Here is a 14,010-nt window from a genome sequence, read left to right as displayed (position 1 = left end):
ATACTGAACTCTTTCACTGTACGAGAGTGACACGAGCGGCATGCCGTAGGATGAGACTGGGCTAAGCACCATAGATATTCATGCCGCATACCTGCATGATCATCGTATGCGCGGAAATGCCCGGGAGGTGCATTCAGACAACAGTACTTTCCTTAGCCTACTCCGGGCAAGTTGGGACAGAGTGCTGCCTGTAACTAGGAACGTTTTTTTTGTTGAAAAGCCACTGTTGTGACTCTAGATGGGTCAGAAAGGTGCCCAGCGGACAGATGTGACTGGACCAAGGGCGTCCGGATTAGGACTTTGAAGTTTTACTGTAATCATGGCTTCTTACTACCCTTATGGCTGATACTCGTGTGAACCTGTGATGCCTGTAACAGGTCCTGCATGCAATGATTTATTGATTTACCTACCGATCTGTCGCCTATCTGCCGGTTGATAATGCAATGAATCCGAGCTCTGTCGCAGTGCGTTTCCTAAGCCGGGCCTGCAGGTGTTGTATTGTGTTTGGTCCAACCATTTCATCGATTCTGAGGCACCTGCGGCATGCAAACAGTGATGAAACATGACTGGTGCTGAATATGACCGTGACCATGGTGACAGTGCCTGGTGTACTGTCTGACCAGTATAATTATGATAGTTTAGCCACGTAGGCTAGCCGCTTGTTGAATCAATACCGGGGTATGTAGACTCTATACTTCACTACCGTAGAATCCCGCGGATAAGCCCATGGGCTTATCTGTTTCACAAGGACATTTCGGTGGGCTTATACGAGAACATGGGCTTATACGCGGGAATGGGCTTATACGCCGACACCAAGTTGTGCTATTGAAAAGTATCAAGGAAGTGAGAAGTACATTGCTGAAAACCACTGTGCAAACAGAAACAACCGATGATTGTGCTGAAATGTACGAAGAAAAAACTATAATGTGCATTGTACTACGTACATGGTATGGCCAAGAGTCCATAATTTATGGACCCCTCGGTATGACCTAGGCCCATGGGCTTGTACGATGAAGCTTTGTGATGTTCGAACCTTGAAAACCCTGGGCTTATGCGCGGGCATGGGCTTATACGCGGGATTCTACGGTATGCCTTTAGGATAATTATAGGCCGGTTGAATACCGTACTGTTAGTATTGCAAACTTGCAAGTTCGTCCATTTGCCACACCCGGGCCGCGATCACTTTTGGACTGCTCGGCTCGCACGCATGCCACAAGCAGTGAAAAAATTCATCAACCTGGCCAACATGACTGGTCGAGCATGGATTATTGCTAGTAAGGCTGTGTTTATGTGAGGATTTTCAACCCGGGTCGAGTTCAACCCGGGTTGAAAGTGTATACGATGGAAAAAATGGGTGGGTGTTTACATGAATACAGTTGACCCGGGTCAAATACTGATATGCCGCCAAAAGTCTACTTCTAGAGTCCTGTATGGTCACGTGAATACTTTTGCGCAAAATTTGACTGTGCACTGCTATTCAAACCTGGCGCGAGATACACATAGAAGTACATTAGTACGATTTTCTCACCTCGGGTTGATTTCAACCCTCCCCTTGTGTGTGTGTGGGGGGGGGGGGTTGAAATCAACCCGGGGCAAAATTTCAACCCGGGTCAAGCGCAATGCGTCATGTAAACGCGCCATTCATTTTGTGTATTTTGAAGTACATGGCGGGTTGAAATCTGACCCGGGTTGAAACGCCTCATGTAACGGGGGCGTCGCACACGATACGGTCACTACGGTATTGACCGTACCACTATTTGCCTCAAGTACCCCGTAGATTAATAAAATGCACTGATTTGGACTGTAAACTTCCAAACTTTTCGACTCAGCCATCCCTCCCCCACGAGTAAATTGTACTTCAGATGGCTGACCGTACCACACTAAAATACCTTCTGACGCCCCTGTGTAAACACGTATCTAATACTGACTGAGTACGAGGTCAATATGAAATAAAAGCCGAGTAAAAGACCGAGGCGAAGCCAAGGTCTTTTACAAGGTTTTTATTTCCTATACTGACCAAGTACGAAGTCAATATTAGATTTATCACGACAAACAGTAAGTATTTCAAATTCCAGAACGATAACCTCATGAGTCCCGGTTTTATGATTGCACACCACCACCTACTCATGCAGTGACAATGCTGCACTAGGCACCGTTCAACTGCGCAACCCCTAAGCAGTCAAATATAAGCAGTCAATACAGCCCTAAGGAGTGAAATATGCAGGAATATTTGACTGCTTAGGTATAGCGAAAATCAATGGGAGTCAATACTAAGAGAGTGATAACGCCTATTAATAATTATCATGATTATTGCAGACAATCTCATGATCTGATACATGTACGTAAACAGAATCCGTGACACCGACGACCGGGGTCCGTGCATGACACAACGACCAACAATGCAACATGACACTCAACTCTCAACTTCTCTCACTCAAGTCAAGACAACGCTGTCTTGACTTGAGTGATGTAGGTCTATCGTGTTGTAGTCCTAGTACTGAGTCTGTATCATGCTCTCATAGCAACAGCCCCGTGTCCCGCTGTGTTTTCAACCAACTCTGTTCCACACCACTTCCGAATCCATTCATTGCCATGCGATACAGTATCCGATCGATCGACGAAGTCACAGAACTGATTGTACTTTTGCTTTTTAGTTTTGTCCGAAGGCTTCTGGTAAGCTCATCAGATGAGAAGCAATTGCGAAATACCATTGCGGTCTTGCGAAGTCACACAGGGTAGCAGATTAGGACTAGCGTCGGAGCGGCGCCCGCTCCTATTCTCTAGCTGTTCGCCTTCTGGCAGCTCAGGCGAGAACTGGGGAGGATAGTGCGGTAGATGGATTCGACTACCGAGGCTGATTTCTGGGAGAAACTGGGAAATCTGCGACACCGACTACACGAGGAGGTACTTCATTCTACCCGGCTAATTTCCCTCGAACGCATAATTACTACAACTTACAAGTCATGTACTTGTTATTATGTATTGTACTCACAAGATGTGGCGTACCACATACTCCATAGCGGCATTGCTCAGCAGTCCTTTTCGCACTGGTTCCGCTCAGAGTGGTGCCATTATTTTGCTGCTCTCCCGAGTCCTACACACTCAACGCACCACAACACAGTGACAGTAGTAGTAGTCTTTCGTGCACATTCAGCAATACTGCCATTACCGGGCCAATACAAGTTTTGAACGTGCCAAAGTTTAGAGCAAACCAGCTGTCTCCCAATTACTCTGCAACCAGCCAACCCATTTCTGTCAGGTTTGCAGTGGTGTGCAAGCCCACATACGACCAGTTATTATGAATAGTGCTATGCAACAACACACTGTGGTGAAAAAAACATGAATAAGAAACGGTATCAACACCAACCTCCACGGTAACCAGGTAAAGGTGCGGTGGTAAATTCATGTGAGCCAATATTCATACCATGACTGTTTCGACTTTGGTAGTATGCACACTCAAATGCTCAGGTCCACAGTGCTGCCCAATGACAATGACTGTCATTATGTAATCGATCCACCGCCTGGTAGCTACTGGCCAATGCTATCGGTGTTAGTGACAGTGCTGGCCATTATGCAATTGGTTTCAGTGACGGTGCTGGCCAATGTAGTTCGCCTGCATTCCAGCATGACCAGTTCAGTGCCACATTAGAGCAGTGCAGACTAGCTAGTGTTTGTAGCGCTAAGGCCATGCAGAGCCCACTGCACTATTCTTCTCATGGGCGGGTGAGATTTTCGCTTGTCGGCACTGTAACTATGCCGTGGTTGAGATGTATCGCTAACCCAGGCATCAAACCATGCACTGAAAACAGGCGCAGTTGTGGAATTCATACCAATGATGAAAGGGAATGTAGGGCTAGGCCTTATGATAAGGACGAGTCAAAGGCAGGTAGCTCAGTTTGAGCCAAAAGCATTGCCAGACGGAAATTTTCTCCTGTATGTCCATCATTTGCGAAGGAGGAACAATTGCGTGTGCAGAAGGAGGCTATCCGTGCACAGCGGACTCCGCAACACTGGACGACCTCACGGAATCAGCCACACGTGGGCGCTGGCAACAGTGATGTGACCAGAGGGGCAGTGACTCGCTATCGCCATAGTGATACACGGGTGCACGACTCATCCAATGCAGGTACAGTGAGTGAACATGAAATGTACAATAGAGAGGTTAAGATGCACGTTATTTCCGACGCGACGCGCAATTTCACGTCAAATTTGGCATAAAGCTCCAAATTTCGACGTGAGCTGCAGGTCACTCGCATTGTTTTTCGACGCGCGAGCTAAAATAACGCGAGCTGAACTTTCGCGTCACGTCAGAAGTGACGTGCATCTTAACCTCTCAAATAGAGCACTCAGTGTCACCTGGTACAGGACACCATACAGGGCATGCGCTAAGGATTAAAATGTGCTCTGACACAATGTCCTGCCAGTTGAAAAAATGGCCGGACATGTCCGGACATGCAAATTTTCACATCAAATCACACAATGTTCAGTGTAGAATTAATACCATCGAAATGTTATCACGACGTGAAAAGAGCATTATTAAAATTGTTGTAGTTACTGTTTTGCCACTGCGTTTTCAGGTTCCCTGAGCCAACGACGAAGGAGTCAGACAAATTTTTGCTGCTGCGAATTTTATCAACAAAACGGGAACACATCTTACACTTCAAATTTTTGACAACGCTACGATCTGAGGGACTGCGCTCATAGCTCAGCCAAACAGAAGTTGAAAGCTCCCTATCATACTTGGCGACCCACTTGTCACAAGTGGTCGCCTTGACTCCTCTGGGCTTCTTTCCAAGAGGAGCACCCGCATCAGCAGTGCTTGGCTTTCTCTTGCCAGATGACATCACTAATGACTATGAGACAAAGGATTGACGTGCCTTTTCTTTTTTGTACTTTGCAAAAAAAGTGCGCGGACACTTTGTCCGGATGTGTACAAAACATCCGGAAACTGACCGTAAACGGTCGGATATTGTCCGATGTCCGACCGTTATTTCGCTCCCTGCCATGCATGTACAGCGGATCTGTTATCCGAATTCCTTGAGACTGCACGAGGCAGGTCGGTTCAGTTACTGTATCTCAGAGTTATCTGTAACTACCGTATTTTACCGGTTGTAAGTCGACTTCCAAATTTGGGGCCTCGATTTACCAGTTTAAAAGGGCAGTTATACCCCGGTTGTAAGCAGACTACTCCTTTTTAGGTCGGTTTTTAGGTCATTAAAAGGTAGACTTATAACCGGTAAGATACGGTACGTCAAAGTTAGAAACTTAGCACATGTCAATGCACATACACACGTGAGGTGCCATGCCGGTTAGTTTGTTGACGCACTAAGAATGTGTAAAACCAAAACTCTGTACTGTGGGAACAATTATGACTGTTTCAGTAGCCATATTTTCCATAGCATGATGCCTTCCCAGGCTTTGGATTGCAATCTTTGACCATTCAACATACCGTTTTAGCCCAAAACATGGCATGCACTTGTAGATGTGCATGATTTACTCCAGTGATCAGTTAGTATATCAGCAGGGTCAGGAGGTATGTGAGGCTGCTACAGCAAGTCATTGGATTTTTCCTTTGCGTAACGTTAGCATCTAGAGCCTGCCCCTGAATGTAGCCACCAAAGTTTTGAGCCCACATTATGCCAATACATATGCATACAATATGAGTTACCTTGGAGTAACAAGTGGTTGGGTTAGCACCGTTGTGACCATGTTGTGTCCAATTGATGCCGCGGGGCCCGGTATATAACATGATGTGGTGGTCAATGATTTGATCAGATCTTATGGTCACTCTAGTCAGACAAGTTGCGGCTTGCGTATCTTCTCTACTCGACTCCCTGTTGTCTGCTTTGTGCGTGTGCGTGTGTGCGCGCCCGTGTGTGTGTGTGCGCGCGCGTGCGTGTGTGTGTGTGTGTGTGCTTCAGACTTCGTAATTAAGTCTCTGACTGATCAGCTCGGGGTTCTGGAAGCTCAGCAACAGGAATTGGCACGGAATTTGGAGGTACGACCCTTCAGTAATGCTCTAACAATCTACAAGTACGGTTGAAGTTCAATAACTCGACGGTATTTGTTATGTTTGGAAATCAATCTGGAAATCATTCTTGGTGAACATCTGATGTTTGCAGAAAAAGGAGAGTTGCGTGTGCCGTTTAGGATCTGGAGTAGAAACACTATGCAATCATCCACGCATACCCAGTGATCACACTTTCCAGAATATCTACGACTCGTATAATCTCAGATCTCCATTGTCCCCATTGTCTTTGAACACGCAGTGCATAACGTTTGCTACAAACCACAAGTTCTCAAGTGTGAAAGCCCTTCTCGCTTATGACATTGTATTCATGTTATCGTGACCAATTTCATAGATGTTGGTTGCCTTGTTGCTTTCTCTCCCCTCTCCTCTCACCCAAGCCATTCTGCATAAGCGAAGCTGTGGACGCAGCATACTGCTGCTACACTTCAACGCGGGAATGCGTATAATAATAATTCGTTTCAATGTTGTATCTCGGCTCCGCCGTACCGCTGATGTTACTGCATACTATACGCTATATGCGCTATGTGCTGTTTACTGTATACGCTGTCATGTCATGTTATATATGTGTATGCTTTTCTGCTATACGCTGGCATTTGCATGCTATAAATACAGTCAGTATCGCCTATAGCGTTGGTGTTTGATTTTGAGCATTTTATCACTATAAGCGATATATCACTATGACCGATACTGCATGCAATGTATGCGAGTGGGGTGTCAAACGACTCAGGGCACCGTGCACATACGCACTGCATAGCTGGCTACAGCTCATGTCACACAACATGAGCATTTCCTCACGATGGAGGCATATTTGGCAACTTGTACAAGCAGAACTCACCAAACAAGGCAACACTGGACAAGTTAGTTCTTCACGAAGAAGTAACACCCTGTTCTCCTCTGACACCACTTGATTTTACATCAATCACTATAATCGATGCAAAAATAATGTAACAAAGGTCTTTTGAAAGAAGAATTTGATCACTATAGGCGATATATTACTATAGACAATTGTTACTATACGCGATAACTGTGTATACTTAGTTATGGCAAATGAAAATGAATTTGAGAAATTGATCACTACATCCGGTATATTACTATAGCCGCCAACCTTATAGGCGATACGTACTGTAGCTGGTGATCTTAGTGTTACAAGTAGTTATTATATTGGATCGAAGTCAGATATACTGTTAGAAGAAGTAGTTGTCCTCGTGCCGTGTGGTCGTTCGTTCCTGACAATTTAGAGAGTGCAAGGGTTCTCAACAACGTTATACCTACTGCTCATGTCAAGTTCATTGATTGCAGAATGTAAGTTATATCACTCAGTGGATAGCGAGGCAATGATGTTGACACAGTTGACCTCCGATTCTCTATGCTATCATTTTTTTTTAAATATCTTCAGATATGGCAGCACCGGCAACCTTACCCGCAATCCAAGCAAATTACGCCTCGGGCCAGTGAAGGTATGATGCAACTACAACAACATGTATTCACAAAACACATATAGATTGTGTCCACAACTTGGGACTATCGTCCAAAATCCAAGTATCACTGCGGGTTGCATTATTTGAAGCCCCCCAATCCCTGAAGATAAGACTTCAGTCTCGTTTTGTCTTGCCTTTCTTTACAGATGCGCTGCCAGCATCGCACTTCTTGGTCACCTCCATGCAGCAACAACACACCATGATGATGGAGTTGCTGAGAGATCGCAAGGAGGAGGCACGGCATGCACCAGCTATTCGGTAGGGACAAAGAAAGTTGTGCTACTTCAAAGTATTTACAACACACTGTAATTCAAATGTACTTTCCGGTTTGCTTTTGTGATGATATGTGTCGAGTCAGACAGGAACGGTATGACGTGCCAGCACCTGTGTATCCTATGTTCTATCAGGGAGGCCTGCCTTCAGGTAAGTGTTCTACTGAGCTGGTGTGAATGTACAATGTAGATTGTTTAGAGGAGATGCGACGCAGTCACAGTGCAACGGCTCTGTTTGTGTTTGAAGCGGCTGCAGTGCAAAGCCATTCACCACAAACCTCTGACATCAGTTCTAATCCATGCGGTGGTGTGTGGTGTCCTTCAGTGGGGTCATGACACTTTTTCACCTTTAAAATATCCAACAACAGCCACGTCAAAGGTTTCAAGGCTCGAATGTGCATTCAGATACACCACGCACATATTGCCGAACGAATCCGCTTTAGACAGCAAGTGGTATTGGAAATGTAACGGAATAAACATGTCAGGTTTTCCTTTCAAACTCTTCAGTTGTACTTTCAGCTACTTCGAAGTAGATCTATGGAAATTGCACCGTCAAAGAACTTGAAGTATAATTCCGGAAAAAAAAGGAGAAGGACGAAAATGATAAGGTGGTGGGTTTCACGGTGCAGAAGGATGTCCTACCAACCCACCACTTTAGTCAACTCATCGACAAAAAGTGTTCCTTTTCCTTTTCCGTAATTGAATTGGCTCACCATCCGAGTTCAAATTATAATTCCATAATTATGTCATTTCTACTACTCCAACGGGTGTTCCATTCCTCGATCTTGAACCAAGACTAATGGGCAAAAGCCAGTGCAACAGTATGGGCAGTTCAGTTTGTGAGTTAGGGCCTATTATAATCAGACATGAAACAATTCCGAGGTGAGTATGTCTGTCTGTCACTGTGTTGCTAAAGGGCCACTCTGCCAGCAGTGTCAGCATCCGACGGGACCAGCACCGCAGCAGTATCCTAATCATGCGCAGCCAGTGCCATCACTTGGCACTCATCCACTGCAGCCTGCTGCCAAACCCAATCATACTCGACGGCGAGGCCCCACAACAATTCCAACTTGGCAGCAACCAACTCGTGGAATGGGATCTGAAGGTGAATTGAGGCAATGTATTGACATTGTGTAAGCAGGAAATTCAACAGTCTTAAATTCACTAGTCTAGGGAATGGAAAAGGGAAAAGTGAGAAGAAAATATTGACTGTCATCAGAGACTCACCACCAAGACTATAACCAGGGACCTTCGCTTGAGGCCAGCGATGCTCTAACCACTGAGCTATGGTGAAGCTGTCATCCCAGCAGAGACAGACACTTTCTTCAGACTTCAAACTGCTTTTCTATTATTTAGAATGGGAAGTTACTTGCTTGACTGGTATTCTCCCATTGCTGTATCGGGGCCTGTATATTGGTCTTCTGTTTGAGGTACATTGCACTTATGAAATAAATTATGACGGCATTTTTGGAGGAGTTCTCCATCTCTCTCTCTCTCTTTCTCTCTCTTCTCTCTCTCTCTCTCTTTCTCTCTCTCTCTCTCTCTCTCTCTCTCTCTCTCTCTCTCTCTCTCTCTCTCTCTCTCTCTCTCTCTCTCTCTCTTCTCTCTCTCTCTCTCTCTCTCTCTCTCTCTATCTCTCTCTCTCTCTCTCTCTCTCTCTCTCTCTCTCTCTCTCTCTCTCTCTCTCTCTCTTCTCTCTCTCTCTCTCTCTCTCTCTCTCTCTCTCTCTCTCTCTCTCTCTCTCTCTCTCTCTCTCTCTCTCTCTCTCTCTCTCTCTCCTCTCTCTCTCTCTCTCTATCTCTCTCTCTCTCCTCTTCGTTCACCTGTAACATTGCCTTCTTGAATGCCCATTGTGTTTGATTACCAGATTATGATGTGGATCCGATGTCTGAACCTCACATGATGCCACCGGAACAAGACAGGGAAAGGTTAGTGGTGTGCCGGATTTGCTTCTTTTAACTCCTTGTGTGGATAGTGTATGATAATTACATCCGAATTTATTCGAACTATCTATGTACATCTGCACAACATCCTCATTCATTAGTACATTCTGTTTGTGTGTGTGTGTGTATGTGTGTGTGTGTGTGTGTGTGTGTGCGCGTGCGCGTGTGTGTGTGTGTGTGTGTGTGTGTGTGTGTGTGTGTGTGTGTGTGTGTGTGTGTGTGTGTGTGTGTGTGTGTGCATCCTCTAATCTTTCCCTGCCTTGCACGGACCACACACTGAATTCGTTTACAGAGCACCTAATGCAGGTAAGCAAGCCTCTCTGACATGGACTGATCTCAAACATTGGTGCACACGCTCGTACTATGGTACCATTGTAGAGTCCGGCAATGCATGTAAAAGTGCGGCCTTCACCAAAGACATCTCACCCACGAGTCCAAAGCTGGGCCGCATTTCCATTTCAATTCATCATGCACAGTGCAAACACCCATCCGAGAGCTCCAGAAGCCGTATGAGCTGCTTGGCATTGCTTTCGGTTGACCAGTCTGATTTCTCGTTGGCCACAACTCGAAGAATGAGGGGGGGGGGTCAGCTTCCTAGCCTAGGCCGTTCTTATTTTCTTGTACTGCAGTCTATGCACAGTTGAGTCACCGTGTATACATCGGTATGCTGTGCTTGGTGAGCTCCTAGCCTGTTCGTTCCTCGGCACTCCGTCTTTCTGTACCTGACAGTACCGTACCAGTGTATCACTATGGTTAGAGTTACCGCAATGGCCCATCAAGTGGTCTAAATGACACACTCCATTACAGCACTGCATCTAGAAACACTTTAAGGGCCATTGCAAGTTTTAGCACCATACCACCATACTACTGAAGTGAGTTCAGCGAATTCTGCTGCCTGCTAACTGATGGTATTGTCTTTCTGTGGATGTTGTTTAGCTGCAGCGGCACGATTCAGAAAGGCAATTTTGGCCATTTGCATACTTTTGTATTGGAAGACGTACCCGGAAAAGGTACGGCGATGCATGGTAAAAAAATTTTTTTTTTACTTTGTGGATAGGAGGCCCACCAATCGGAATTTGATAAATAACAAATCTCCATTTTAAGGAATATTCATGTAGTTCTCTGGGAAATTTTACCTGCAAAATTGTGAATCCAGATCCGTGCTTGGTGCAACGAGCGGAAAGGCGTCCTGCAGCAGAAGATCAAGCGTTCCCTGCCTTCAGCCCTGCACCATCTGTTTAGGGTGAGGTGGTGGGGTTTGTATGATCCAGGGGCATAGGAAGGTATTTTAGGGTGGTGCGGTCAGCCATCTGAAGTACAAGTTACTCGTGTGGGGAGGGGTGGCTGAGCCAAATATTTTGGAAATTTAGAGCCCAGACCAGTGTATTTTATTGATTCACGGGTACCTGGGGCAAAAATTGGTACGGTCAATACCGTATTGGTACGGTCAATACCGTATTGACCGTAGGATGTCCGACGCCCCTGCCGTAAACTCTGTCTTTAGGAACCCCTTTGTGCAAAGAAGACAGCTGGTCACAGTAGGTGCATCCCAATGTAATTTAGAATATCGTCCAGTGCCGGAATTGAAGTTTCCAAAGCCAGGCGGTTTCTTACTGCAGTGGTCATTTGCAATGGAATATAACAGTACTTCCTTGAGCATGAACTAGCATGGCTTTTTGTTGTTCAATTCCAAGGCTCTCGAAATACAGTTACAGTAAAAACTGGTGTAAGCGACCTCTGGGTTTAGCGACCGCCTGCTCTTAACAATGTCTTTCCATGCACCGACAGTTCTACACAGACACTGTGGGACCTGGTTCTAAAGACCACCTGGCTTTAACGACCGCTTTTGCTTGCACCGTGGGGTGGTCGCTTAAACCAGGTTTTATTGTACTTTGCCCGCGTTTGGTTATTGATGATATCAAGCTGTACCTATGGTAGACTATTAGTTCATTGAACAGGATCACAGAGGAGTGTTCTGATTGTTTTGTGCAGTTTAAATGCTCGAATGGTTCAAAAAGTACATGCTAAATTCCTAATATTTGTCGAGCTTGCAGCCACCCCTGGCCGTACAGATTCCATGGCCCATTAGTGATATTAAAATGACTTTTCATTTCTTCACATAGACACTGGTAGTCTCAGATGTGCGTGCATCTTATACTGTAAACTGCCAAATATTCGCGACGGATTAATGTTCGCTATTTTCGCGAGAAGAGCGTAACGCGAATATTAACCATCGTGAAATCTAACTTCAAGAGTGGGTGTATGTAAGTGGCCCCAGTGCTTCGCGAACGTTTGCCGTCGCAAACTCCCTGGTTCTAAGAAATAGCGAAAATTTAGTGACGCGAATATTGGGCGGTTTACGGTAGTATTGCCGTGGCTCACGTCTCTTGGTGTGGCTTGGTGTGGCTTGGTGTGGCTTGGTGTGGCTTGGTGTGGCTTGGTGTGGCTTGGTGTGGCTTGGTGTGGCTTGGTGTGGCTTGGTGTGGCTTGGTGTGGCTTGGTGTGGCTTGGTGTGGCTTGGTGTGGCTTGGTGTGGCTTGGTGTGGCTTGGTGTGGCTTGGTGTGGCTTGGTGTGGCTTGGTGTGGCTTGGTGTGGCTTGGTGTGGCTTGGTGTGGCTTGGTGTGGCTTGGTGTGGCTTGGTGTGGCTTGGTGTGGCTTGGTGTGGCTTGGTGTGGCTTGGTGTGGCTTGGTGTGGCTTGGTGTGGCTTGGTGTGGCTTGGTGTGGCTTGGTGTGGCTTGGTGTGGCTTGGTGTGGCTTGGTGTGGCTCACGTCTCTTGGTGTGGCTTGGTGTGGCTTGGTGTGGCTTGGTGTGGCTTGGTGTGGCTTGGTGTGGCTTGGTGTGGCTTGGTGTGGCTTGGTGTGGCTTGGTGTGGCTTGGTGTGGCTTGGTGTGGCTTGGTGTGGCTTGGTGTGGCTTGGTGTGGCTTGGTGTGGCTTGGTGTGGCTTGGTGTGGCTTGGTGTGGCTTGGTGTGGCTTGGTGTGGCTTGGTGTGGCTTGGTGTGGCTTGGTGTGGCTTGGTGTGGCTTGGTGTGGCTTGGTGTGGCTTGGTGTGGCTTGGTGTGGCTTGGTGTGGCTTGGTGTGGCTTGGTGTGGCTTGGTGTGGCTTGGTGTGGCTTGGTGTGGCTTGGTGTGGCTTGGTGTGGCTTGGTGTGGCTTGGTGTGGCTTGGTGTGGCTTGGTGTGGCTTGGTGTGGCTTGGTGTGGCTTGGTGTGGCTTGGTGTGGCTTGGTGTGGCTTGGTGTGGCTTGGTGTGGCTTGGTGTGGCTTGGTGTGGCTTGGTGTGGCTTGGTGTGGCTTGGTGTGGCTTGGTGTGGCTTGGTGTGGCTTGGTGTGGCTTGGTGTGGCTTGGTGTGGCTTGGTGTGGCTTGGTGTGGCTTGGTGTGGCTTGGTGTGGCTTGGTGTGGCTTGGTGTGGCTTGGTGTGGCTTGGTGTGGCTTGGTGTGGCTTGGTGTGGCTTGGTGTGGCTTGGTGTGGCTTGGTGTGGCTTGGTGTGGCTTGGTGTGGCTTGGTGTGGCTTGGTGTGGCTTGGTGTGGCTTGGTGTGGCTTGGTGTGGCTTGGTGTGGCTTGGTGTGGCTTGGTGTGGCTTGGTGTGGCTTGGTGTGGCTTGGTGTGGCTTGGTGTGGCTTGGTGTGGCTTGGTGTGGCTTGGTGTGGCTTGGTGTGGCTTGGTGTGGCTTGGTGTGGCTTGGTGTGGCTTGGTGTGGCTTGGTGTGGCTTGGTGTGGCTTGGTGTGGCTTGGTGTGGCTTGGTGTGGCTTGGTGTGGCTTGGTGTGGCTTGGTGTGGCTTGGTGTGGCTTGGTGTGGCTTGGTGTGGCTTGGTGTGGCTTGGTGTGGCTTGGTGTGGCTTGGTGTGGCTTGGTGTGGCTTGGTGTGGCTTGGTGTGGCTTGGTGTGGCTTGGTGTGGCTTGGTGTGGCTTGGTGTGGCTTGGTGTGGCTTGGTGTGGCTTGGTGTGGCTTGGTGTGGCTTGGTGTGGCTTGGTGTGGCTTGGTGTGGCTTGGTGTGGCTTGGTGTGGCTTGGTGTGGCTTGGTGTGGCTTGGTGTGGCTTGGTGTGGCTTGGTGTGGCTTGGTGTGGCTTGGTGTGGCTTGGTGTGGCTTGGTGTGGCTTGGTGTGGCTTGGTGTGGCTTGGTGTGGCTTGGTGTGGCTTGGTGTGGCTTGGTGTGGCTTGGTGTGGCTTGGTGTGGCTTGGTGTGGCTTGGTGTGGCTTGGTGTGGCTCACGTCTCTTGGTGTGGCTTGGTGTGGCTTGGTGTGGCTTGGTGTGGCTTGGTGTGGCTTGGTGTGGCT

At 47.6% G+C, this 14,010-nt stretch overlaps 2 protein-coding genes across 3 annotated transcripts in view; one reads left to right on the top strand and one right to left on the bottom strand.

Annotated features, from left to right (window-relative positions):
• LOC135808579 (protein DD3-3-like) overlaps window positions 1–9,064 on the bottom strand; it is a 35,218-nt gene extending 26,154 nt beyond the window's left edge. The window contains exons 1-2 of the mRNA XM_065321793.1: window positions 9,009–9,064; window positions 7,452–7,499 (exon numbers count right to left, since the gene is read on the bottom strand). The gene's annotated coding sequence lies outside the window, so the exon portion shown is untranslated. The remainder of the gene's footprint in view (window positions 1–7,451; window positions 7,500–9,008) is intronic.
• LOC135808582 (uncharacterized) overlaps window positions 2,608–14,010 on the top strand; it is a 25,302-nt gene continuing 13,899 nt past the window's right edge. Inside the window, exons 1-11 of one of the 2 annotated variants that reach the window (XM_065321799.1) lie at window positions 2,608–2,904; window positions 3,955–4,126; window positions 5,922–5,998; window positions 7,428–7,488; window positions 7,656–7,767; window positions 7,868–7,932; window positions 8,698–8,886; window positions 9,649–9,709; window positions 10,017–10,030; window positions 10,661–10,734; window positions 10,881–10,967. In XM_065321799.1, the coding sequence (XP_065177871.1) occupies window positions 2,836–2,904; window positions 3,955–4,126; window positions 5,922–5,998; window positions 7,428–7,488; window positions 7,656–7,767; window positions 7,868–7,932; window positions 8,698–8,886; window positions 9,649–9,709; window positions 10,017–10,030; window positions 10,661–10,734; window positions 10,881–10,967 (981 nt within the window). In that variant the 5' untranslated portion in view covers window positions 2,608–2,835. The remainder of the gene's footprint in view (window positions 2,905–3,954; window positions 4,127–5,921; window positions 5,999–7,427; window positions 7,489–7,655; window positions 7,768–7,867; window positions 7,933–8,697; window positions 8,887–9,648; window positions 9,710–10,016; window positions 10,031–10,660; window positions 10,735–10,880; window positions 10,968–14,010) is intronic. The other variant, XM_065321800.1, reaches the window with a different exon arrangement.

This window comes from Sycon ciliatum, chromosome 2 (assembly GCF_964019385.1).
Source record: "Sycon ciliatum chromosome 2, ocSycCili1.1, whole genome shotgun sequence".
NCBI classification, from domain to species: domain Eukaryota; kingdom Metazoa; phylum Porifera; class Calcarea; order Leucosolenida; family Sycettidae; genus Sycon; species Sycon ciliatum.
Note: the sequence above shows the minus strand (reverse complement) of the source record. Positions and strands in the feature narration are given on the sequence as shown.